Genomic DNA, 22,872 nt, shown 5'->3' on the forward strand with positions numbered 1-22,872 from the left:
ACACTTGATTGAAACGGCAACATGATATTGTCATAGTGTATAAATATAGCAAATGGTAATCGCGTCTGAGAATATATCGTCCCCCAACAACGGAAACGATATTTTAAAGTAACAAAATCAAGCAGACTCGCCTGATAACAAATATTACCACATTTATAGGCACTTGGAATTTGACATTACAGTCAACAACATGAAGTATGGTACGGATATCGATCCGTTAGTGAATAAAGCACTCGGCATTGACCGTTACATGACCTTGGGAAATAATACAATAGGATTGGGGTTAAGAATGACATGGTACATTAGGTTTATGGAATGGAATGTACCAAATCAAGTCGATCAAATGAAGAAGGCGATGTGAACAGTGGAACGAACGAAACATTTAGAAACAAAAACCAATATTAGGACTATTTTCCATTTCTCCCTAGAAGCTTAGACTAAACAGAAGTCAGCGTAAACTTGATCGTTTAACAAACGGACGTAAACTAACAAACGAAGGTCGGTTATTGCCATTTACACGTTGAGCCACGAATAAAAACATTTCCCATCCCGGCTCAACAATCTGTTACCTCTAGCCTAATTATTCCCTAGTAGCCCGCGCACGGCGTCGTAGACTAATTTGGCCGCCTACAGAGGACGTGTCACACTGACAGGTGTCAATGTGACGTTTGCGGTCAACACCGCGTCATGTGTGCGCGCCTCAACATACGCGGGCTCGGCCGCACTCAGTCTGTATGCGCACGCGACTGTAGCAGTGTCAAAGAGCGCGGAGATGCCGCGGGGCGGGGCGCGGGGCGCGGGGCGACGGGGGGCGGGGCTCGCGCGGGGCGCTACTGCGAGGGGTACTGCGCGGAGGGCATGGCTGCGGAGGCGTACATGAGGGGCTGCGCGGTGCCACCCCATGACGCCCCGGCGCCGGCCCCACCCGGCATGCTCATGCGGTAGCCCGCTGAAACAAATAAACACATTTTAATTAATAATTAATTATTATCTAGTTACTCTACTGTCTTGGCTTTTCTAACAATTTGGTGCTTAGGAACTCATGTCAATCAAATAACATTGCAGTAAGTTCCTAAACCAAAATGCAGATGACTAGAAGCTATATAGCTATAGCATATTAAGATGTGATTCCGTCAAAAGTATGGGACGCATCAATTACAGTAAAATAGATTTATTTTACATAAAACAACAAGTAAATATTGTCAATACATAGTTTTGCACTAAATAGCAGCACAGTATCACACAGAGATAAGGGAGACACAAGATAAGGGATTACTGCTGATAGCAATGCTATTAAAACTGTACATTTTATGTCAAACTTCATTTTTTCTTTTATACTAAATATAAAATATACTATATGGTAGTTATTTTATTAAAAAAACATCACACCAATATGTAAAATTTACTTTTGCAACATCTCAAATTCATTTGCGAGTCCACTAAAAAAAATATTAGCAAACGGGACTAACTACTATTAATCATTCTAAAATCATAGACCACTGGAGATAATGTTGCGTAATGTTTGGTATTCTGCCATCCTCAACCTTGACCAGTTGATCAGTCAATAATGTAATGTACAATAATATTTAGAATAGAGTACTTACCGGCAGCAGCTGCTTGAGGATTGCTATAAGCGGTGGGATATTGCTGGTAGTAGCCAGGCGCCATGTAGCCCTGTATTGCTGGGTAGCCCTGGAATAAAACATCAGAAAAAATTACCTTTATATTATGGAATTCCCATATATTAAAAAAGTATAAAGACTGAAAATCATGGATGATAAGGTTTTACATTGCCTCTATATAACTTATTAACTCTAGCTAAATTAAATCTTACTAATATTATAACTGCAAATGTTTGGATGGATGGATGTTTGTTAGATGTTAGACCACCTCAACAGATAAAAATATGTCTCTTTGGACAAAGTTTCTTAGTAATAAAATGTTTCACACTTGTTTGTTATATAAGCTAGCCTACTTTTCATTGAATTAATGCATATGCAATATTACTTTGTGACTATGGAAATTTACATATTGAATATGAATATACAATTCATTTTACAAACAAAATAAATCTAGTTATACAACACTTTGTTAGACCATATGACGTAAATATAATTGTTTTTAGACCCATATTGAGTCTTTTGTTAACTTCGAAATCCCAGACACTGTTGTCTATTTACTCAAAGGGATTGAAAGGGACGGCAATATGTTTTGTATAATGGGTAAGGACAATCTTAATCTGGGGGTACAGGTGAAGACACCCGGGCGCTGGGCCTTTAGGAACCCGGGCGACGGGCCTTAAGGCGAGTGACGGCCTTGTGAAACGATAGCCAATGGCCGTGCCACTTTTTAGGGACCACCAGATTGCTACATTTTCGGTCGACCAATATGATAAAAACTGCCCATATATAAAAAACAGAGATATTTAACGTTGGGATTTCTAAATTTTAAGATTATAGGACAATGCTTTAAAGTCAGCTGTTATTTTTCGCCGACCTTAAAACAATTGCTTTCCATGTAAATAAGAAAATTACATTTTACGCAGTCGTAAACAATATTAAGATAATGCAAATTCATTCATAATATGCAAAACAATTTGTGCAATTCATAATGTGCAACTTTGCCAATTTGTTGCCTGTGAATTTTCTTATACATATTTACAAATATATATATTTTTTTATATCATAAGATGGCAAACGAGCGAGCGGCCACCCGAAATCGCTGAAATAGCGAAGTGACCGTTGCCCATAGACATACGCAATTGCATATGCGTTGCCTACCTTTAATCGACGGAGGAGAGGATGCACAGAAAGAAAATATCTTTCCTTTCCTTGCATCCTCTCACCCGGAAAGTCCACTTCCACTTCAAATATAACATGTAATGAAATACATCGGAATGAGAAGATGATTTTTAATATCAGTGACATATTTACTTAATTAATTTGTCAATATTAAGAACAAATAACAATAACCATTGTTGGAATAATTAATTTTTTTATTAGATTCCATCATTCAGATTTCTCAGCGGTGAACAAAAAAAAAGTTTCTATTAGTCTAATAGTTTTTATCTCACTTGAGTAAAAATATAGGGGCTTTTTAGTGTGTGTGCAGTGTTACTGGCAAAGCAATTAAGGTCATAGACTATATGATATAGACAACTCACTCAGAGAATAATTCAACCATTCCTTTCAAATTGTGGCTACTCTATTGAAATATTTTAATTCTAAATGGTTTTTAAGCTTCTATATCTTTTTTGGATAAAGAATAAAATTTTCAAATTTAACTCATACTGTCAACTGCGACTCTGTCTACGCGGAATTAAAAAAAAAATTAATAACCTATGTGTTTTTCCACACTCTACATCTATGCCGAAATCCAACAAGATCCGTTGAGCCGTTCAGGAGATACCTCCAAACATCCATCTAAATATTTATAATATTATTAAAATTTTGTGTAACATGGTTTAATTAATATTGTTAATTAATAATAAAATAAGTTATAATAGTTAAATAACAGTGTCAAATTTACAAGACAGCAATTTCAAATGACTGAGTCACTCTAGATGGTTGAATTGCATGAATCATGTCTTGTCTGTCTGTCTTTGTGTTCACAAACAAAGAAAACGGATTTAGTTTTTCGATAATTCAGTCTTTTATGAATGTAACAAATGCACTTAATTAGTACCTTATTATTATAATAGAAATCAAATCTTTTAAGTTTACTATAATATTACAGAAAGTTCAAAATTAAAAATCAAGCTACAAACAAAAATTATTAACTGTTTATTAGCAAAAACTAAACAGATCTTTATGAAGATTTATATAGATACTAGCTATCGCCCGCGACTACGTCTTCCTATATGACCTTCTAGACTCTAGACTATGTCCTACAAGTGTTCCAAAGGTCATCAAAATCCTTTCAACCATTCCGAACATATCTTCAAGCAAACATCCATCCATCCATCAAAACTTTCGCGTTTATAATATTAATAAGATATTATGGTGTGGTATAGCGCATATGTATGTATAATTTACCCTGTATTGTTTACGGTTCCAGAAAGCACTTTGTAATTTTTTACTTGCCTTCTTGTTATGCACCTTAAACCATTAAACAGGTGACTCAAAGCATTCAGATAAAACACTACAGATAAGAATTGTAGTCACTTAACAGCTAAGAATACTTTTGTAATATTTAATAATTTACATAATTTTATACTTTGCCTTATTAATTAATATATTAATAATACAGACAATACTTTAGTCACTACATAAAACTATTTTTAATAAAAAAATAATAATATTATGATATGAATTGAATGTAACTTATCAGATACTCTTAGCAAATGTAAAAGTTAAGATTTCTTTTAAGATTCTTTCCAATTGTATTAGCCACATTAGTATAGAGCATTTTAATCTTTTTGGTTGACCTTGAAATACGCATTGCCCTCCGCCCTCATCCCTTTATGTCCAGTTACACCTAAAATAGTGTTCTGAACAGGGAATAAAGTTCACATACAAGCAGTGAGTTGTTTAGTGTTATGATAAAATACAATGTAAACAATGTGCATCAAACTCAGTCGCACCTATATGCAAGTTTATTTTTGATCATCCATCACACTATAAGTGAAACATTATTTTATATTGTAGATTTACTAACACCAAGTTTTATAACACACTAAAGTAGTAAATGTATCAAGATTTCTTTTTAAATGACTTAGTAAACAATTGTTTGTAAGGGCTACTGACCTGTGCATACCAATAACCCATTCCTTGCTGATATGCATATGGGTATTGTGTTTGTGCTCCCATTGCTGTTGTAGCTGCAGGTGGGTTATTTGTACTCTGAAATATAAAAAATTTAACATAAATATCAAATTCTTACAGTAATACACCACAGCTGTGGCATGTTTATCAACAAGTCATACCTGGTTCTCTCCGCCACCATTCTCTTTCCCCCAGAAACATTTAACTGTGTGCCCGCTTATTTCTGTGTTATGTGTCGCTTCAATTGCATGGGCTGCGGCTTCCTTTGTTGTGAACCTAATGAAGGCATAACCTTTGTCCCTAAACACTCTAACATCCTGTATCTGACCAAACTGTGAGAATGTACTCTGCATCAGCTCCTCTGTGATAACATTACTTGTGAAGCCTCCACAGTACACGGTTGTGTTTGTTGGTGAGCTCTGGTTGTACACCTCGTCAAATGTAGGTTGCTTAACTCGTTTGCTACTGGGCGTGCCTTCGTTTGGTCTGTTGGTAGGAGGCTTACGTGTTGACCAATTTGTACGTATAGAGCGAGAACCTAACCACTGGCCGTTCATAGACTGGATGGCGGCTTCGGCGTCTGCCTTTTTTACAAATGATACAAAAGCATAACCCTTAGATTTGAGCGTCTGGGGATCGCGTACTATTCGACAATTAGAGATTTCACCAAACGGTGCGAAGGCCTCACGAAGTATATGAGTTTCAATCTCCGGTGATAAATCACCTACAAATATATGGTGATGGTTGCTAGTATCCGTCTTCGGCTGATTTCCAGGACTCGTAGCCCAGTTAACCTTCATTTCCTTGTCGAGAAACACTCGCTTGTTCATGGCGGCCAGGGCTGTTGCCGCTGCCGTGTGATTTGTAAATTCGAGAAACGCATACGGATCGTTGCCCGGTTCACGTATTATTTTACAGCCTTTAACTTCGCCTATTTGTCCGAACAACGCGCATAGAAATTCTTCTGTCACACTCGCGTCTAAATTACCGACGTAGAGAGTTTTCGGGTGGCTTTCGTCGCCCATATTAGCTTATATCGTAATCTAGCAGTTACTTTATTACGACTTTGAACACTAAAATCGAAATTACTTGCTAATCAACGTGTTATTTCATCACACAAAACATTGGATGACGGATAAAAGAAAGAAAAATGTCGCAAACAGCGCCTAGAACTTCTCGAACGACGTTGCTGTGCTGTTGACTCGTGAAACGTTCACTTTTCGGAAACAAACGCATCTATAGACGAATTTCCGGTGGAATGATTTTGAATTATGGGCGCGAAAATATTTTTATGACATTGAGTTCCAGTGTGCACTTTGATGTTTTTGTAATTTATTGCTTAAGTAAATAGCAACGTGTTTCAATTGAAAATAAAATAAAAATTAGTCTATTTACTTATTTACTTTGTCATGAAAAATCCATTCCATAAGCAATATGAGCAACGATCATAGACATGACATTAAACTTTTCCGGAAACGAGTGTCGTTTGAAAGTTTGTGAATCATCACATATGCTATTTCATTTACATGTTGAACAAGTTATTGCTGTTTAGTTATTGGTTGTTTATCAAATGTAATTTTGACTTGCCAATTGCAATCGAGTTAGTGTTGGCATTGCACGCGTTACTCAGATTACACAAATAAAACAAAGAAAGAGAATGCCATCAATTTGAATTTGTGACAAGCTTACACAGTCCGATAAATAAAAGAAGGTATTATGTGATATAATTCGATTTGACATTTTATAAGCGTTTGAATGTTGTACATTTTTCCTTTCATGTTTATTAAAATATTGATACTAAAGATTGAAAGATTAGGTGGGATTCGAGATGTTTTTTGACCTTAAGGTAAATAAACATTTAAAACTAAATTGTCACAAAATTTACCAGATAAACCAGTTTTGGAGGAATATAGTGAGCTAGTCCTTTAAGTAATTATTACTATTCTTTGCTTCAGGAAAATGTCAAATTATAACTTTGACGTTTACCTAAATACTTACTCTTTGTCAGATAGCTTAAATTGTCACACGATGAGAAAAAGTTTACACAATTTTAGGATAATTTTCTGTTATAGGATGTATAATTTGTAAAGATTATGCATCTAACAGATAAATCACGTTTAATTCTATAATTTCTCTCTTAGTAAATGTTAAACTGTTTGAATTAAAAGAGGTTAGAAACCGCAAGAATAGTACACGTATGCAGCAAACTGGTGTTTTTACGATATTAGGCCAATTAGGCCAGAAATGACGTGAGTTGAAATCTTGAATAGTTAGTGTGACAAGATGTTGCCCCTCACCCAGAAGGATACGAGACTCCCACGGGGACCTTTAGGCGGGATACGTGAAAAGTTACAGAACTGGTTCAGACTTATTTATTCGGATAAAAATTCAAGGAATCTTTTCTTGTTCTTAATACTTAACTTATCATTTGCTTTTGTCGAGCTCTTTTATGGGATATGGACTAACAGCTTAGGTGAGTATCTTAAAACTTGATTTATTTTTTAATTATGGTACACAACCAATCAAATAAGTGTAAAATAGATATTAACAGATAATTTATGTTTCAGGTCTTATTTCTGATGCATTCCATATGTTCTTTGACTGCACGGGCCTGGTCGCAGGGCTTGCTGCATCCCTTGTGTCCAAGTGGAGAGCAAATGAGCGCTATTCCTATGGCTATGCGAGAGCTGAAGTCCTAGCTGGTTTTGTAAATGGCCTCTTCCTTTTGTTCATTGCTTTCTTCATAATGAGTGAAGCTGTTGAAAGAGCTATTGAACCACCAGAGGTAAATACTTTATTATATTATATTTCAATTATCTAACAGGAAATTACTATTCATATAATAGCTTCATGGTCTTAATGTAGTTACGGGATTTAATTTTTTTTATGTTATTTTTTTGGCAATTTACTCCAGATGACAGTAGAAATTAGGCTGTAAATGATAAATATTAAAAATAAAAATAATTACTTTTCATACATATTCAGTTATTGTTAAAAGAGTACATAAAAGAATTTAAAGTAAGGTAAATTGAAATGTGATTGAGAATTTGGGGTCAATTTTTAAGTGTTTTTGGCTTGATAATGTTTTATAAATTGATGAATGTAGGCTGCTTGCACAAAAAAGCACGACATATCAAATTCAACCCGAGCTAAGTATGCCGGGGCTGGTTTAATAACAAGCGATAGAGAGACAGTATTGGATGGATATTCAGCTTTTATTGCACCTATCTCTTTTTTTATGTAATTCAATTCTTAAAAGTATATAAATTTTCATCAATGTCTTATGACATTATCAAATGAAATTGTTATCCATAAATCAAGTTAGAAAACTTCTTTTTTTGAAAGAAATTAATCCGAGTTATTTGTATGTAAAAATTTATTTTTCTTTAACAATTTTTTAATTAAGTGATTGTTACGTCAAAGTAATTCTTAATTCAGATTATCTAATAAGTCTGTGGCAATTTGATAACATCAGCTACTTTGAAAACTGCTGCTCAGATAAGGCATGTTTCTACTTAACTCATGTATTCAACTTGATAAGGTTTTATTACTAAATTCTAACTTATTTTGTACTATTTAATACATAGATTAGATAACACAAATTGTATTTTCCTTAAAAAGTAACTTATGTATATAATAAAATATTTCGTAATACACATTTAACGGTTAGAGTTATTTTTCAATTTGAAAATTACATAAGAGCTTGTCGTAAGTGTAATTCAGGCGGAACGAATCGTAAGAAAAGGCATTGACTGCAATAAAAACCCATATTATACCTTTACCATGATCACCATCCAATGTATTTTCAACCTTAAGCACAAAGGTTTAAAGTTGAATTTAAATTAATGCTGTATATAGAATAACTATCTTATTGATTTCCCGCCAACTCTCTCAATCTTATTACTACAGTAAATATATTAAATGGTAAATTGTTACTTAGAAACTAAATAGCTTGGCGAATTCTGAAGATGAAAACATCACGCCTATAGCAAATGATAGTAAAAAATTGTTGAATTTAAAATATTTTTTCAGGTGAAACATGAACGTCTACTGTTGGTATCGGTGCTCGGTTTCTTAGTGAACATGGTGGGCATATACGCGTTCCATCATGGCCACGGACACGGCCACGGGCACTCGCACGGTGGCCATGGCCACTCGCACAACCACGACCACGGCCATGGCCATTCCCACGACGACATGGAAGCTCCCACCGGTGCGGGCTCCGCCATCATGCGAGGTGTGTTCCTCCACGTGCTAGCTGATACACTCGGCTCCGTCGGTGTGATCATCTCCGCCATACTAATGCGCACGTTCGGCTGGATGCGCGCTGACCCAATCTGTTCTATGGCGATCGCGTTACTTATCGCGGCGAGTGTGCTTCCCCTAGTGCGTGACTCTGCCGGTGTCCTCATGCAACGGACTCCAACGTCGATCGAGCGCGCTCTTCCCAACCTGTTCACGCGTGTGGTTGGGCTAGCGGGCGTGCACGCGGTGCAGGAGCCCCACTTCTGGACCCTGTGCAGTGACGTTCATGTGGGTGCGATCAAGCTGGAAGTAGCGCGCCAGGTGGACCCGCGTTACGTGACGGAGCAGGCCGGGAGAATATTCCGGGAGGCGGGCGTCAAACATCTCACAGTGCAATTGGACTATTCCCCCCTTTGATCCTGATCATAAGCTAACAGTCACAAATGTACAGATATCCACAAAGTGGTGTGTTCTTGTTTGAGTCGTCATTGGGTGTTGTAATAATAAGCGCGACAAGCAAGGTCTTTGTTATGTCTGTGGTAATAGATAACTATTACATGTTTAACAAAATACCAATTTTGATATATAGGGTAGTCACAAAATTTTAAAGAATAATATGTGGTCCTTCGAGCCGTATTTTTGATAATGCAGTGAACGTTTGTAAACAAGACAAATAATAAACTCACAGTATCAAATAATAAAATTCATGTTTAAAAGCTGATCTGAAGTCATACGATCAAGCGAATTAGCCGGTCAACCGGTTGTTGACGTTTGTTATTGTGACAGTTGATCTTCGATTCAAACAATTAATTGTATATAAGGCATGTATTATAAGAGCCCATTAGTTCCCCCAAATAGGACCGTTAGTGTGCAAATTTTTTATGCAATGTTTTAAAAGTTTTTTATATAAAAATGAATTATGCGTGCTAGAAAATAATTAGGGTAAAGAAATTTCTAAAAGCTTGTTTCAAGCAGTTGTTTTATGTTAAATGTGAATATTAAGACGAGATACTTTTCCATTTTTATTTTTTTCTCATCCGAATGTGACGGTAAAAAAATGTATTTGAAATTAGCCATAAAATAAGAGAAATATTTGTTATAAACTAAACAAATAGCTAGCCATGGCTATTATGTTGGCCTTTGTTTAAAAAATTAAAAATAATAGCCGCTACATTTCATATGAGGAAATGTTCAAGTGCCGAAAGGAAATTAACAGGGTTATTAATTTATCGTCCCTACAATATAAAAAGTTTTTTTACCTGCTATAAGTTAAAGGCACAAAATTTTCAAAATTGTAACCAGTAAAATGAGACCTTCCCAGTATTTGACGAAAAATCGATATTTGTAATTTGTCAAAAAGCTGGGTTTGTAACATTGTAAAGTTCTACAGACTTTAGGTTTAGGGTGGTAGTACTGTATTTTATCAGCATTTCAAATGAATTTATTTACCTCTGGCCAACAATAGTTTAATAGTTTTCAGTTCTTTTTTTAATAATGGTATTAAATACATTTTTCATTAGTGTATATATTTTTTAGTTATACATATAAAGAAATATTTTGCTACGGTTTAATTTACTTGTGAATTGTATTGATTGTGATTATATGATGAACATCGAAAATAATACAAATTCTGTATTATACATTCCATGATTTTGTCCAGGAATTCTTTCGTATGGAAAAAATAAATTAAATTAAATCATTAATTTATTTAATCTAGTGTATCCCAACAGAAATTGTCATCCTTTGAGTTGCATTTAATTAAAAAAAAAAACAAAGGTACCAGGACGTGAAAAATCTATGAACATCACATTTTTTTATTTATTATGAAAATTAAAAAGCATTATATAATGTACATTGTTTAATTTATAACATTTTTCCAGTTGTTCTTCTGTGTGGCTTGCTATTGCCGTATTCTTGGCTAAACGTTGTTGTTAAGAGATCGACAAGGCCAGTTTTAAATCTATATACCTATGTTTGATTCCCACCGTGTACCAATTTGACCTTCGAATTTCATACGTACAATAATCCAACGTTCTTACGGTGAAGAAATTCAAAGATGTGTGAAGTCAATCAACCCGTACTAGGCCTATGACCTAGTCATCCCTAACTTGGGTAAGCTTCGAAACATTCTGTAGCGACAGAATATGTAACAAACGACGATTGCAACTGTTTTAAAATTACTTTGTTTATATCTAAATGTTATTGCGACTTTTTCCTTATCTAAAAATGTAAATAAGATTTTAATTAGCATTTAATAAGACGTATAAATAAAACACAATTTCCAAAAAACATTATTTTATACATCCTTACTTAAAGACACGACACATTCGAACATGAACATATACAACAAAAATATTTAAATAATCTGAATTAAGTAATCAAGTATGTTCAATTTTAAATACATAAATTGACTGTGCGGCGCGATATCGCTAAAAAAAGATGCACATAACACATGTTGACAGTTTTTAATGTTGCCAGAGTAAATAAACAGTTTGGTAAGAAAAAAGCAACAAACTTAAATTTTTTACTGTAATTATTTACTCCGAGGTTAAATGTGTTAATTTTTACAGTTCCTTACAATTTCAAATAAATATTCTCAATTTATCTCTATAATGTTAAATCCTAAAATGGTAGATATTAATTTTAAAAAGATCATTATTATCTGTGGAATCTTTGTTCAACGCAAATATAATGTAGTGTTCCACATTTAAAAAAAAAATGGGATACAAAAAGTTGGAGGAACTGTGCCGCTTAACCTGCTTTAGTAAAAAGATTATTCAATTAGCTTCTTGGCTTTGAAGTAGCGACGCAGGTATAGAACTTGCCAAGTGGCCAGCCCTAACAGGCATACCATGGAGAATATACTGAAGAATAGAACTCTGTTGTTTGTGGATTCTGTAAAAAAAAAATATGATGTGTCAAGTATTGAGTTTCTTTTTTTGCAACTAAGTTATAATTAAACATTTAAGCCATATTCGGACAAAGATTCTCAAAAAAACTTTCCATAGTCTCTATTCAAAAAAAATTCTTGCAGCTATATTCATCTTCAACTTGTGAACCCTGAACTATATTTTCCAGCATCATTCGCCTTCTCCGAGTCATATTGTCTGTTTTTAGACCACTTCAGGAATCACTGATCAAGGTCATTTTAAGCTAATACAGTGAAATCTATTTTAAAACATTGACTAACCATTAGTATCTCGCATCTCTTCCTCTCTCTTCCTCATGAGAGTAAAGTCTTGGACTATAGCTTCCGATAGATCTTCCAGTCTCTTCAACTCCAATTCCATTGGCTTTAGCTTGGCTGCTTCACCAATCTGTAGACATATGATAAGCATATAAATAAAAGTAATTTAACAAATATCTCAGTTTATGTCTTAGAAAGAGTCAACACATTCATTGCCTCCGCCAAAGTGATATCTCAGGGTCAGAACAAAAAATACTGAACTAATTTGACATTGAATAATGACAATTATATGCCATGTCACCATTTTAAGGAATTTTTTAGGAGATGGGGGAGTATTAGCAGCAAATCGCTAAAATAAATATAAGGAAAAACTGCAATTCACCTTGTGAATTTAATAAAATTCTGGTGGACCAGTTGTAAGGTTTCATGCATTTTTAACACAGGTATTATTAATAATTATACTGGCAACACAAACTGATATTAGAGAATGTTATTTGTTTCAAACTCTCACACATTATTACCCAAGTGTTCTAGTTGATTCAAGTTGTCAGTGCCACAGATCACCAACCGATAAGAGATGACAGAATTAGTTTTTACATAAAAAAATAAAATTAAAAATCTAATAATTTGAAGTTTACACACAAGTACATGTTAATGTTCTTAAATATTATTATTATAATCTGTAATAATAGTATTTGTGTTAATCTTATAATCCTACTAATATATATATTTTTTTTATATCATAAGGTGGCAATCAAGCGAGCGCCCACCTGAAATCGCAGAAATAGCGAAGTGACCATTGCCCATAGACATTGCGTATGCGTTGCCTACCTTTAATCGACGGAGGAGAGGTGCACAGAAAGAAAATATTTTCCATTTCCATGCATCCTCTCATCCGGTAAGTCCACTTTCACTTCCCATCCTTTCCTTATAAGAGAAAGGGTGGGAAGGGAAAGAAGACTAAATTAGGTCTCCGGGATGAGAAATAAATATTAAATGAGAAATTGTTGATGGATTGGATGTTTGTTACTAGGTATCTCCAGAACAACTCATTTTGATAAAATTTGGCATAGATTTAAAGCACACACTGAAAGATACATTTGCTACCTTTTGAGCTTATTTGTTAATTCCGCACAGACAAAGTCTTGGGCAAAAGCTCGTGAATAGAATATCTTTATGTAATTGGAATATGAAAAATTACTGACATTTTAAAGATAATATATTCCATCTTTATTTTTTCAATACTACTTTGATGTTTGGATCTAAAATATACATTTTTCTTATATCATTTATTTGTATCATGAAAAAATAAGAATTACTTACACCCTCATAATTTTTAGCCTCAAATCCAACTTTAATGTTTAAGAACACTTCTTGACTGATACCCCTGCGCTCTGAAAATATGTAAAAATTGACATAAAATTCTTGTAACATTCAACGTAAATTAGAATGCTATATACATCTGTTTAAACAACACATTTATAACAAAGGGTAAAATTGTAGATTCCAGCTAAATGCCTCGTAATCAATAGCTGTGTGGAAAACCTTCACCAATTCTCCCTCTCATATTTTGCTAAGTATTGTCATAAGCAAAGTTACTGCTCAAGAGTCATGGTATATTGCTTACAAAGACTATGGGTCATTTTAAGACTGAATGTTGTTTTATTTAAAATTTAATACCAATAATTAAACTTACCCGGGGGCACTTTTGATATGAAACAAACTTCAAATGTGTCATATGTTTCAGTGACAAATGTGAACTTTCCTTTGTTTATTGAGTCCTTTTGTGATAGTATGTGGCCTTTTGAATCCCTAACCTGTATAAAGAAAGTAAAATTTTAGCTACATTACAAATCTGAAATGTCTTTACAGGTTATGTTTTAGTTTTTGATAGATGACAAGATGTAAGAACTTGCTTAAATGTGGTTTCTATAACAGATTTGTAAATATTGACTTTAAATTATTAGGGAGTTTCTTTGTATCAGCTCCTTTTGAATGGAACAAAAAATTTCAAGACTGGGAGGAAAGATTTAACGTTTTAACTTACTATGTAATCCACTCGCTGTCCTGGAGCTTCGCCTACTTCATATTCACCAGCAACAAGCACATTAGCATGTAATTCTTCCTTTAAACACTTCTGGGTGTTTGGAGCCAAACTCCACATAATACCTTGGCAACCACGCCAGAAGATACTGAAAAGGAGAACGAGATAATGCACCTCCATGTCTTAACAATCACAAACGTTATTTTTCATACACAAACGGAATTAATACTCATATCTTTATGAGCTAAAAACAAACATATTCTGTGTCAAAAAGACCGATGAGTTGGCCCGAAAAACGAGAAACGTCGGCGTTTTCAGAAAAAGTTCAGTGTTGTCATCTTTCAAATTAAAATTTTACATAACAAGATCTAGAACGGACTTACCTACGGACTTACTTTTTCAAGGTCTTAATATTATACATATATTTATTTATTCAAATTCCTAAAATAACAAATTGTATAAAGCCTAAATAAATGGGTATTGTCTTTTAATATATCACAAAATAATTAAATCATTTTCTGGGACCAAAAATAGCGTCCCGCATTTAGTTCGAAGAGGACGAAGATCACTGAGAACTGTAAGAGATATACACGGAAGGGCGTTTTATTTAAGACTGCACTGCTGCAATGTCTATTTTTGCCAATAATGATGATAGAAACTCAAAAAATGAACAGTAAAAGAATACTACTTTTCAAGGACATCTTTTATATTTTCACGCTTTTGTTTTTAAAATTAAGTAATGTTCTTTTACTTTGCTTACTCTTTTACGAAATTATTGTCAATTTGTCAATGTCAATCTGACAACGCTTAAGAAATGTCAATTAAAATAACCTAGTTTGATGCTTAGATATTTTTAAAACTTATAAACAAAAAGTTTTATTTTAACTAAAACAGTTTACTTTTAATGATTTTAGTTATAATAAACAATAGAAAGTGTAGTAGTTGTGTATTTAGTGCGACGTGAGCTTATTAGACTAAAGAACTGACAGTTCTAAACATTTTTAATTATTATGAAACAAATTAACTTTGTGGGATTATTGTGAAGAATTAAGTGAATATTTTTATTCTAGAAAAAATTCAGGAACTTTGATTTGATGCAAATGTTATTTTGTATTGTTGATAATTATCGTAAGTTTCACAAATGTTTACATAATAGTTTGGTGTAAGTGTACCATACAATTGTGACATTTGTAGTATATTAATTTAAATGACTCGGTATTTCATTACAATGTAGTTTTTCCTACTCTGGCGTCATTCGTCGCATTTTATTAATAGTGCATAATTTATTCTAGGCTGCAGTACATAATGCTATGAAGGAAATATGTATTTATTTATATTATGATATATATTTTATTATTTAATGGAGTATATTATCAATATATATTATATTTTATAATACATCCCATAAGATACAAGTTATTTAAACATTTTGAACAATAATTTAATTAAAAAATCAGATTATTTAAAAATTACTTTACTTATTCCTTAATTTAGAAGTTTCCTTTATTGAATGTTTTTACTTATTTTTTTTCAGGTACCATTGTATAAAATTGCAGTTATTTTGTTAACATGACAGTTGGATTTATGCAAATTATGTCTGTAACATATGGATGAGGTAAGATTTTTTTTAATATTTAATAAAAAATGTGTTTATTTAAAATACAAGTAATACATATTTATAACGCATGCAATAAAAAGTTCTAAGATCCAAAGTCATTGTTTATATTAGATGGTTTTTTTTTTAATTTTAAAACTACAGCATTTATGTAAATTATTAATCATCCAATTCTGACGCAGTGTGTTATTAATCTTAGCTAAATCCATTGTATGGTAATGATATGTAATTAAATTTATGATTCAACACAAGTTTTCCTTGATGTGAACAAATTTAATATCCCCATGATTTTTTATGCTCTTCAAACATATATAAAAATGGCTAAAACACTGACATATGTTAGTCCGGCTGTTTAAATAATATAACAAATTGAATTAGAAAATTAATCAAATTATTTAATTTAATCAAACAAATTAAAATTGAGATAAATCATGGTTAAATTTAAATAAATAATTTTTTATCTGTTGTAAACTTGAGTTGTAATATGAAATTATAAAATATCTCCATCTAGTAGAGATTACTGATACTAACACTAACATAGAACTTTAATATGTATGTATATAAATTTTATATGAGAAATAACTTGAATAATATTTTGTACATATACTTGTGGATGTCAGTTATGGCTTTACCACTATCTTTTTGATGTCTTCATCAATCTACTAGCAGTTTCAAATAAAAATTTGCATGTGCATCATGTTATAGTTCTTATATAACAAAACAATGGTATGGTCAGAAAAATAAATTTTTAGATATAATATTATATTTTAGGTATTATTTTTATTAAGTCTGGAATCTTCGAATTATGAGATTGAATGTGTATAGCTATACAAACGTAGAGGAAGACCAAAAAAATGGAATGACTGTGTGAAAGGGGATATTCATAGGAAGGGGGTAGATTCAAATATGATGGCTGATAGAGATGTACGGAGGAGTAGTACATACTGTACCGACCCTTAATAGAGATAAGGGCAGGTTGATGATTAAGTCGGGAATATTTGAGATTAGAAAAGTTATTGAAGTATTTTTTTTTGTTTAAATTTATACATTTCTAGCATTTTTTGACATTTTTTTAGTTTCCCGGTACCGAAATATTTATATAAAATATGTGATTTTAAATGTTTCTCAAAGAAAAGCAGACAGAAATAACATGAATATGGTTTTTGTTAAAATTACAACGGGAATTTACTAACAATAATTTGTTAATGTAGTTAACTTATGTCTAGCTTACGTCATTACTCTATGTTGAAACGCAAAGGTGTTGCTAGCCGATGATCAAGGCTAGATCTAGGGGGGAGTGCTTGTAGTTAATTTTTTTATTGCAAAAGAAACAGATAATTAAAATGATGTACAATTACTTTTTGAGCTATCTATGGGGATCTATAGGGATCTATTTTATAAATTTTTGATTCTCCTCTGACCCTCCTTAGCGTCGCCCATGTTATAACGTTTTTAATGCTATATTATTTATTTAATTGGTTTATTACAATATCTTGATCGAAATGCATTTAAAGATTTGCTACCTACGTCATTGTATTCGATAACGAATTACACGAGATATGATGTTTATGGAACATTTTCGATACTGAATAAAATTTGTATAGCGTAGGCATATTCATGTTCACAAAGCAATGCTGCTTTTTGCATCCTTAGGTACATTAATTGTCTTTCGTCTTGTTCTATCTAAAAAGATCGAATACCCACATTGAATTAGCCCAGATCTTCTCGCGGTTATCGACTTGAACGGCTCGAGGATCGTAATTTATTGTAGCGCCATCAACAAGTGCATATTAATGTAAATACGCGAGTGCAAGTGTGATGTAACATTTTACAATGAAAACGATAGTCGTTGTGACGCGAAAATGTTCCTTACTGCGCGCGGTTCCATTCAGCTGAGTCGAGTTGTCGAGGCGGCGGCGGCGGCGGCGCGAGGCGAGGCTGGCGGGGCGGGCACGCCACGAAACTGGGTCGCCGCGATGTATTGTCAAGTTCAAGGCCACGCACGAGGCGAGCGGGCCTCTAATCGCCCATAGATGGCGCTGTGCGATTTGATGTTTGAAAATTTCGCGAGCGGGGGCCCGGGGGTGTGGCGAGGGGTGCGCGGGGAGGGGCGCCGGCGGGAATTTTCGGTGCAACACACGACACGACGCTGCACTCGTGTGTCGGACGTCGCGACGCGCAGTTCTCTCGTGACGCCTGACCCCAATAAATAGTTAAACTATATAATATCCAGACAGCGCTACTAGCCGACATGGACTGGATGGAGGAAGTGGTGCGTACAATTTATGCTCTATTTTTTTTAAGTTGTACCAAATTTATTTCCGGTAATGTCTAGACGCCGATTAGATTCGCGTGCAGAAATTTTTGTTTTGCCTTGACCTATCCTAACATTTTATCAATTCTCGCTGGACAACCGTTGAATTCTTATCAAGATTTTCCGTGTAGAAAACAATTTAGTTATTAGATCGGTAAATGCGGTGAATTAATAGGTCTAATAGGAACTGATAATCAATATTTATTATGTTGTTTAACTTATATGAATGTAGCAAGTCTACAATATTGCAATATAACTCTAATGAATACATTTCAGTGTCGCTATGTTCTATGCGACGGTTTATTAGCACTTGTTTTTATTGCTTAACAAGTGACATTGAAATTTGTGTTTTATATAGACAAAAACTATGAAAAATTAAAGTAGTAATTTTACAGTATTTTCAGTACTATTTAAAAATATAAGGAGCACAATACTATGTCCCAAATATATGTAGTAGTGTTGGTGAGAGACAGCCGCCACTGTGCGCGCCGTACCCGACCTGCCTCAACATCGATCGCGTCTCGGCCTAGCGTTCCTATGTTTAACGGATTTTTTTAGGCACATCACGCAACTACGCAATAATATTCACTCTCGATTTTAATATAGCGTTATATCGTGTTTTTGTAAGCCAATTTTTGTAGTAATTTTTAATGCTTATTGGATTCTTATTAGAATACACGTAATTGTCTGTGGTATGTTTTATTTTTAATCTGTTGTTGTTGCTTAATCTGTGTTATTAAATTTGAAATAAGAACGATTTTAATATCCTTAATCACTCTTCCTTTATTAATATTAGGATCATATATTTTTAATTAATAAAGCTAAATATTATACTGTCTTTATTAAAGATTTTTTGTTTTTAAATTCCGTTAAAATAGGTTGCGGAGATTATACACAACAAACGCGCAAAAAAATACTGGACGAAAAAGAAAAAAAGTTGTTAGAAATAACACTAATACATCACGTGCACTTTAATTTTATTTATCTGTATATATTTAAATATTAATTAAACGATTGCATAATTTTATTTGTCTAACTTCCAGTTATTGTAAACCTAATCTTGCTTTATCGAACATATGCGTGTAACGTGACATTTAAAAACAAATATAGGTTAGTAATCATTAAAAGAAATAATAGAATGTTGTAGTCAAATTATACAACGTGACTTTTTTAAAAACGTCCAAACAATGAACAAAGGTTATCTAGGGTTATCTTAATTTAAAAATAACTTTTACCTAAATTTTTGTAAACATGTTTTTATATTTTTTTTATCTAGGACGGCAATATTTAAAAGTATTATGATGTACTAGCTGTCGCCCGCGAATCCGTCCGTGCGGAATTAAAAAAAAAACGATAAGTAGCCAATGTGTTCTTCCAGACTATGTTCTATAGGTATGTCAAATTTAATTCAGGTCCGTTTAGCCGTTCTGGAGATAGCTTCTAACAAACATCCATCCATCCATATAAATATAAGCATTTATAATATTAGTAGACGGACAGACTTATAAAAAAATGACCAGGCAATAATTTTGTAAAGTATGCAGTCATTCTCTATGTTACTTTCGTTAGGTTTATTAGGTCAAATACAATAAAGGTTAGGCTGTTACTGTGTCATGCGACTTACTGAATAAATAAAGTAAATAAAAAAAATAAAATAAATAAGTGCGCGTATAACGGTTTGGGTATGACCATGAATTGAACACCTCGCTTTGCAAATTTAGTTCACAAAGTAACTGTGGCTTTCGCCTGTCGCAGTGAGTCTCTTTAAAACAAAAGGCGATCGGGGAATTTTCCAAAAAAAAAGGATTCCACAGATAAAAATAGAAAGTTTAATTTGATGTTTTGTATCTAATCTAAGACAAGGCGCAGGCGAATGCAGCCGGGTGATAATGATAATGACCTTGGCCGATCAACTTATCACTACCTGTTTACGTAATCTATATCTGCATATATAATCACAAATATTGGTAAGATATGTCTGCGAAATTTTTCTAATATAAAGTTGCCTGAATGTGTTATTGTCGACAAGAGGCGTTTAGAAAACCCTTACTACTAAAATGGGAAAGTAACTCTGTTTGTTCATCTTTCACGTAAAAGCTACTGGACCGATTTAAATGGAATTTGGTACACATATAGTCTAGAGCCTGAGAAAGGACATAGGCTACTTTTTAACGCGAAAAAGAAGTTTTTAAGGGTTGAAAATTTGTATGGATTGTTAATATTTACGATATATGCAAGAATCAGTAACCGAAGTACGTTATGTGTGTCAAACCATGACAACTGAAAAAAATAAATTCCATTATTCATTGGATTACGGCCATGAGTGTTGTTTTATTTCTTTGTAAAGTTATTTTACCTCATTCTTCTCGCATTTTTTATTAAATTTATTCCATTTTTCATCTGAAAAAATATCAACGCTTGTCTTTTAAATATTTCTCGAGAATCTTCAGGTTTCCTTTACGACGTTTCTCAACATAATCATGGAAATAAATTAGGTTTTTAAAATTGAATAAAAATATTCATTTTACTGTCTTTTACTGGGGATCTAATTTTGTTATCGTCGAACATTATCGCGGCTCTATGTATGCGTTTATAAAAAAAAAACTTTTAGTTGAAAACATTTATTTCTATATGACTTACTAAGCCTTTTTTTATTCAGTTAAGTTTAGGTAGTTACTTAGTGAAGATTTATCATATAATTTCTATACTATGGGTCTCTTAGTGATCACTTAACTAATACGAAGAGCGGCTAAACTGATTATCCTAAGTCCTTGCTGTGGGACAGAGAGAGTCCATATTACGCCATCTCGCTCTATCTTATGTCACGCGTTTTATCCCCAGCCATGCTGCCCGACGTCTTAACATCCATTCCGTTTGCTTAGCAACAATTATGTTTATAGATAGAGCAATTGCCGTTTATGGAAATTAATAATATTAATAGGGTAATCTTTGTACCCCTTTCTAAGAAAATTTCTCGAATTAATGAACGGAAAATTGGACGTATGAAGCATATTAGCGCGTAGTCTGTTGCTAAATGATTAGGTATAGTATGGAACTGCATCTTTTATCTCTTATTTTTGATACTTGTATGCAATTTTTGAAGTTGAATTTTGAGATAGAAAATATTACGTTTTAAAGTATTTATACTTATATATGCCTATTCCAGCAGTGGTCGTCTCATGGCTGACAGAAAGGACACTTATATATAAAGAGTTTTTTTAAAATAAAATCATTTTTATATATCATGTTTGTTGAAAAATACACTCACAATAAACTAGATTTGTTTAGCGCAATATCTACGTATTGTTTTTATATATTTATCTTTTATGTAACAAACGTTAATTTGACAAATTGGCTATTCGTGTTGGCAGCGTGCTACGAAGGCTAATGGGATAAATTGATGCTATCTACGAAAACGGTTGCGTAGGTCTACGAATGTCTACGCGAGTCTACGTAATTTCACAACCCTAAAGGAATTAATTTACTAAAAATTAATGTAATATAGAAATGGAAAAAAAATCGTAAAAAAATCTCCTAACTATATTAACATATATTTTTTTTTCAAAATCAATAAAATGACGTGTATTATACGTCAATAGCCTAATGGTTATGGGTGAGGATTTCCGATCGCGAGATCTGGGGTTTGAACACCACCATTCTACTATTGTCGTAAACCATGTCCTAGCACAAGGATAGAGCTTAGTTGGAATGGTAAAAGAAATATTAGTAAATTAACAAAAGTGTGCTAATATTTTTATAAAAAAATGTTTTTTCACTAGAGCTAGATCTTTAGGTTTAACGTTAAATCTAATAAGACAACTCCCAGCGACAGAGCGAAGTGGAAGAGACTGATTGTGAAAGCTTACCCAACCACATTGGAACGCAAGCTAGACAGAGAGAGAGAAAGAGAGAGAGAGAGATAGAAACTCTCAGCGTATAATATTAAAAATCCTACGTACGATAGTTTAACGATGTGTTTATTTTTACTATTAAAACTTATCACGAATCCGCACCTTGTAGTGACTATAAAATGATATTGTTAGTCACGGAATATATATAAAATATCCATCATATAAATATAAGTGATACAAGGAAATCATATGTCATATAACCCTTTGTTATTCGATATATATCATTAAGCAAATAGATTAGGCGCATGCATTTTCTTATTTACCTACTTCAAATAGATTAGGCGCATGCACTTTCTTGTTAATATACTTCAAACGGGTTCTCAATTCGTATGTTTTGTTTGTTCTAAGTACTTCCTTTGTTTATTCTGGAATAGCTGTCGCCCGTGACACCTTCTGCGTGGAATTAAACAAAAAATTGATTAGTAGTCTGTGTGTGTATGTCAAATTACAGCGTAATCAGTATAGCCGTTCTGTACATACGTAGTAACAAACATCCAACCATACATCTCAATTTTCGCATTTATATTAGTATCTGTAGGAAGATTTGATATTCTGATCTCCAAAGGGATACTATAAATAGGTGAAATACCAGTGACAATATGAAATTTTACATAAGCCATGTCTACATTTGATGCAATTAACTATTCTATAAAAAGAAATCTCTTGAACTTAGTCATTTAGAATGATCCTTAGTGTTGATTTATTATGATAAAACTTGACTAAGAGTAAAAGCTATATATAAATATGTTTGTATGTATGTAGCAATCAGCGTGGCATCATGTAGCTCGGAGTC

The 22,872-nt window shown here is 33.3% G+C and overlaps 4 protein-coding genes across 8 annotated transcripts in view; 2 read left to right on the top strand and 2 right to left on the bottom strand.

Annotated features, from left to right (window-relative positions):
* Positions 1-6: 6 nt before the first annotated feature.
* Rox8 (TIA1 cytotoxic granule associated RNA binding protein Rox8) lies at positions 7-5,990 on the bottom strand. Its single transcript, XM_013315359.1, has 4 exons — positions 4,925-5,990; positions 4,746-4,841; positions 1,605-1,692; positions 7-949 (listed from the first exon to the last, which is right to left on the bottom strand). Exons 1-4 carry the CDS (start codon positions 5,786-5,788, stop codon positions 831-833), a joined length of 1,167 nt encoding a protein of 388 aa, XP_013170813.1. The 5' UTR covers positions 5,789-5,990; the 3' UTR covers positions 7-830.
* A 752-nt stretch (positions 5,991-6,742) lies between these two features.
* ZnT86D (solute carrier family 30 member 7) lies at positions 6,743-10,040 on the top strand. The gene is made up of 3 exons (XM_013315360.1): positions 6,743-7,236; positions 7,331-7,548; positions 8,796-10,040. The coding sequence occupies exons 1-3, from the start codon at positions 7,047-7,049 to the stop codon at positions 9,423-9,425; spliced, it is 1,038 nt and encodes a 345-aa protein (XP_013170814.1). The 5' UTR covers positions 6,743-7,046; the 3' UTR covers positions 9,426-10,040.
* Positions 10,041-11,286: 1,246 nt separating this feature from the next.
* On the bottom strand, positions 11,287-14,558 carry bai (Transmembrane emp24 domain-containing protein bai). Of its 2 annotated transcripts, XM_013315361.1 has the most exons (6): positions 14,243-14,558; positions 13,892-14,012; positions 13,519-13,589; positions 12,717-12,725; positions 12,199-12,325; positions 11,287-11,903 (listed from the first exon to the last, which is right to left on the bottom strand). In XM_013315361.1, exons 1-6 carry the CDS (start codon positions 14,417-14,419, stop codon positions 11,782-11,784), a joined length of 627 nt encoding a protein of 208 aa, XP_013170815.1. In that variant the 5' UTR covers positions 14,420-14,558; the 3' UTR covers positions 11,287-11,781.
* Positions 14,559-15,124: 566 nt separating this feature from the next.
* Positions 15,125-22,872, top strand: part of ERR (estrogen-related receptor) — a 32,306-nt gene continuing 24,558 nt past the window's right edge. For 2 of the 4 annotated variants that reach the window (XM_013315400.1, XM_013315401.1), the window contains exon 1: positions 17,981-18,126. In XM_013315400.1, coding sequence (XP_013170854.1) covers positions 18,106-18,126 — 21 coding nt within the window. In that variant the 5' untranslated portion in view covers positions 17,981-18,105. Of the gene's footprint in view, positions 15,368-15,773; positions 15,855-17,980; positions 18,127-22,872 lie in introns of those variants that run through there. The other 2 variants (XM_013315402.1, XM_013315403.1) reach the window with 2 other exon arrangements.

This window comes from Papilio xuthus, unplaced genomic scaffold (assembly GCF_000836235.2).
Source record: "Papilio xuthus unplaced genomic scaffold, Pxut_1.1 DF826961.1, whole genome shotgun sequence".
In the NCBI taxonomy this organism is placed as follows: Eukaryota; Metazoa; Arthropoda; class Insecta; order Lepidoptera; family Papilionidae; genus Papilio; species Papilio xuthus.

Bases quoted from the DNA above. Each gene is read 5' to 3' on its own strand.
- Rox8 (XM_013315359.1), bottom strand. From the start codon at position 5,788: ATGGGCGACGAAAGCCACCCGAAAACTCTCTACGTCGGTAATTTAGAC. The intron at 4,842-4,924 runs GTATGACTTGTT...TTTATATTTCAG, and splicing joins ATGGTGGCGGAGAGAACCAG to AGTACAAATAACCCACCTGC. The intron at 950-1,604 runs GTAAGTACTCTA...TATTTGTTTCAG, and splicing joins TCCTCAAGCAGCTGCTGCCG to CGGGCTACCGCATGAGCATG.
- ZnT86D (XM_013315360.1), top strand. From the start codon at position 7,047: ATGTTGCCCCTCACCCAGAAGGATACGAGACTCCCACGGGGACCTTTA. The intron at 7,237-7,330 runs GTGAGTATCTTA...TTTATGTTTCAG, and splicing joins GATATGGACTAACAGCTTAG to GTCTTATTTCTGATGCATTC. The intron at 7,549-8,795 runs GTAAATACTTTA...ATATTTTTTCAG, and splicing joins GAGCTATTGAACCACCAGAG to GTGAAACATGAACGTCTACT.
- bai (XM_013315361.1), bottom strand. From the start codon at position 14,419: ATGGAGGTGCATTATCTCGTTCTCCTTTTCAGTATCTTCTGGCGTGGT. The intron at 14,013-14,242 runs GTAAGTTAAAAC...TTCTTTATACAG, and splicing joins GACAGCGAGTGGATTACATA to GTTAGGGATTCAAAAGGCCA. The intron at 11,904-12,198 runs GTTAGTCAATGT...TTTTTTTTACAG, and splicing joins AGAGATGCGAGATACTAATG to AATCCACAAACAACAGAGTT.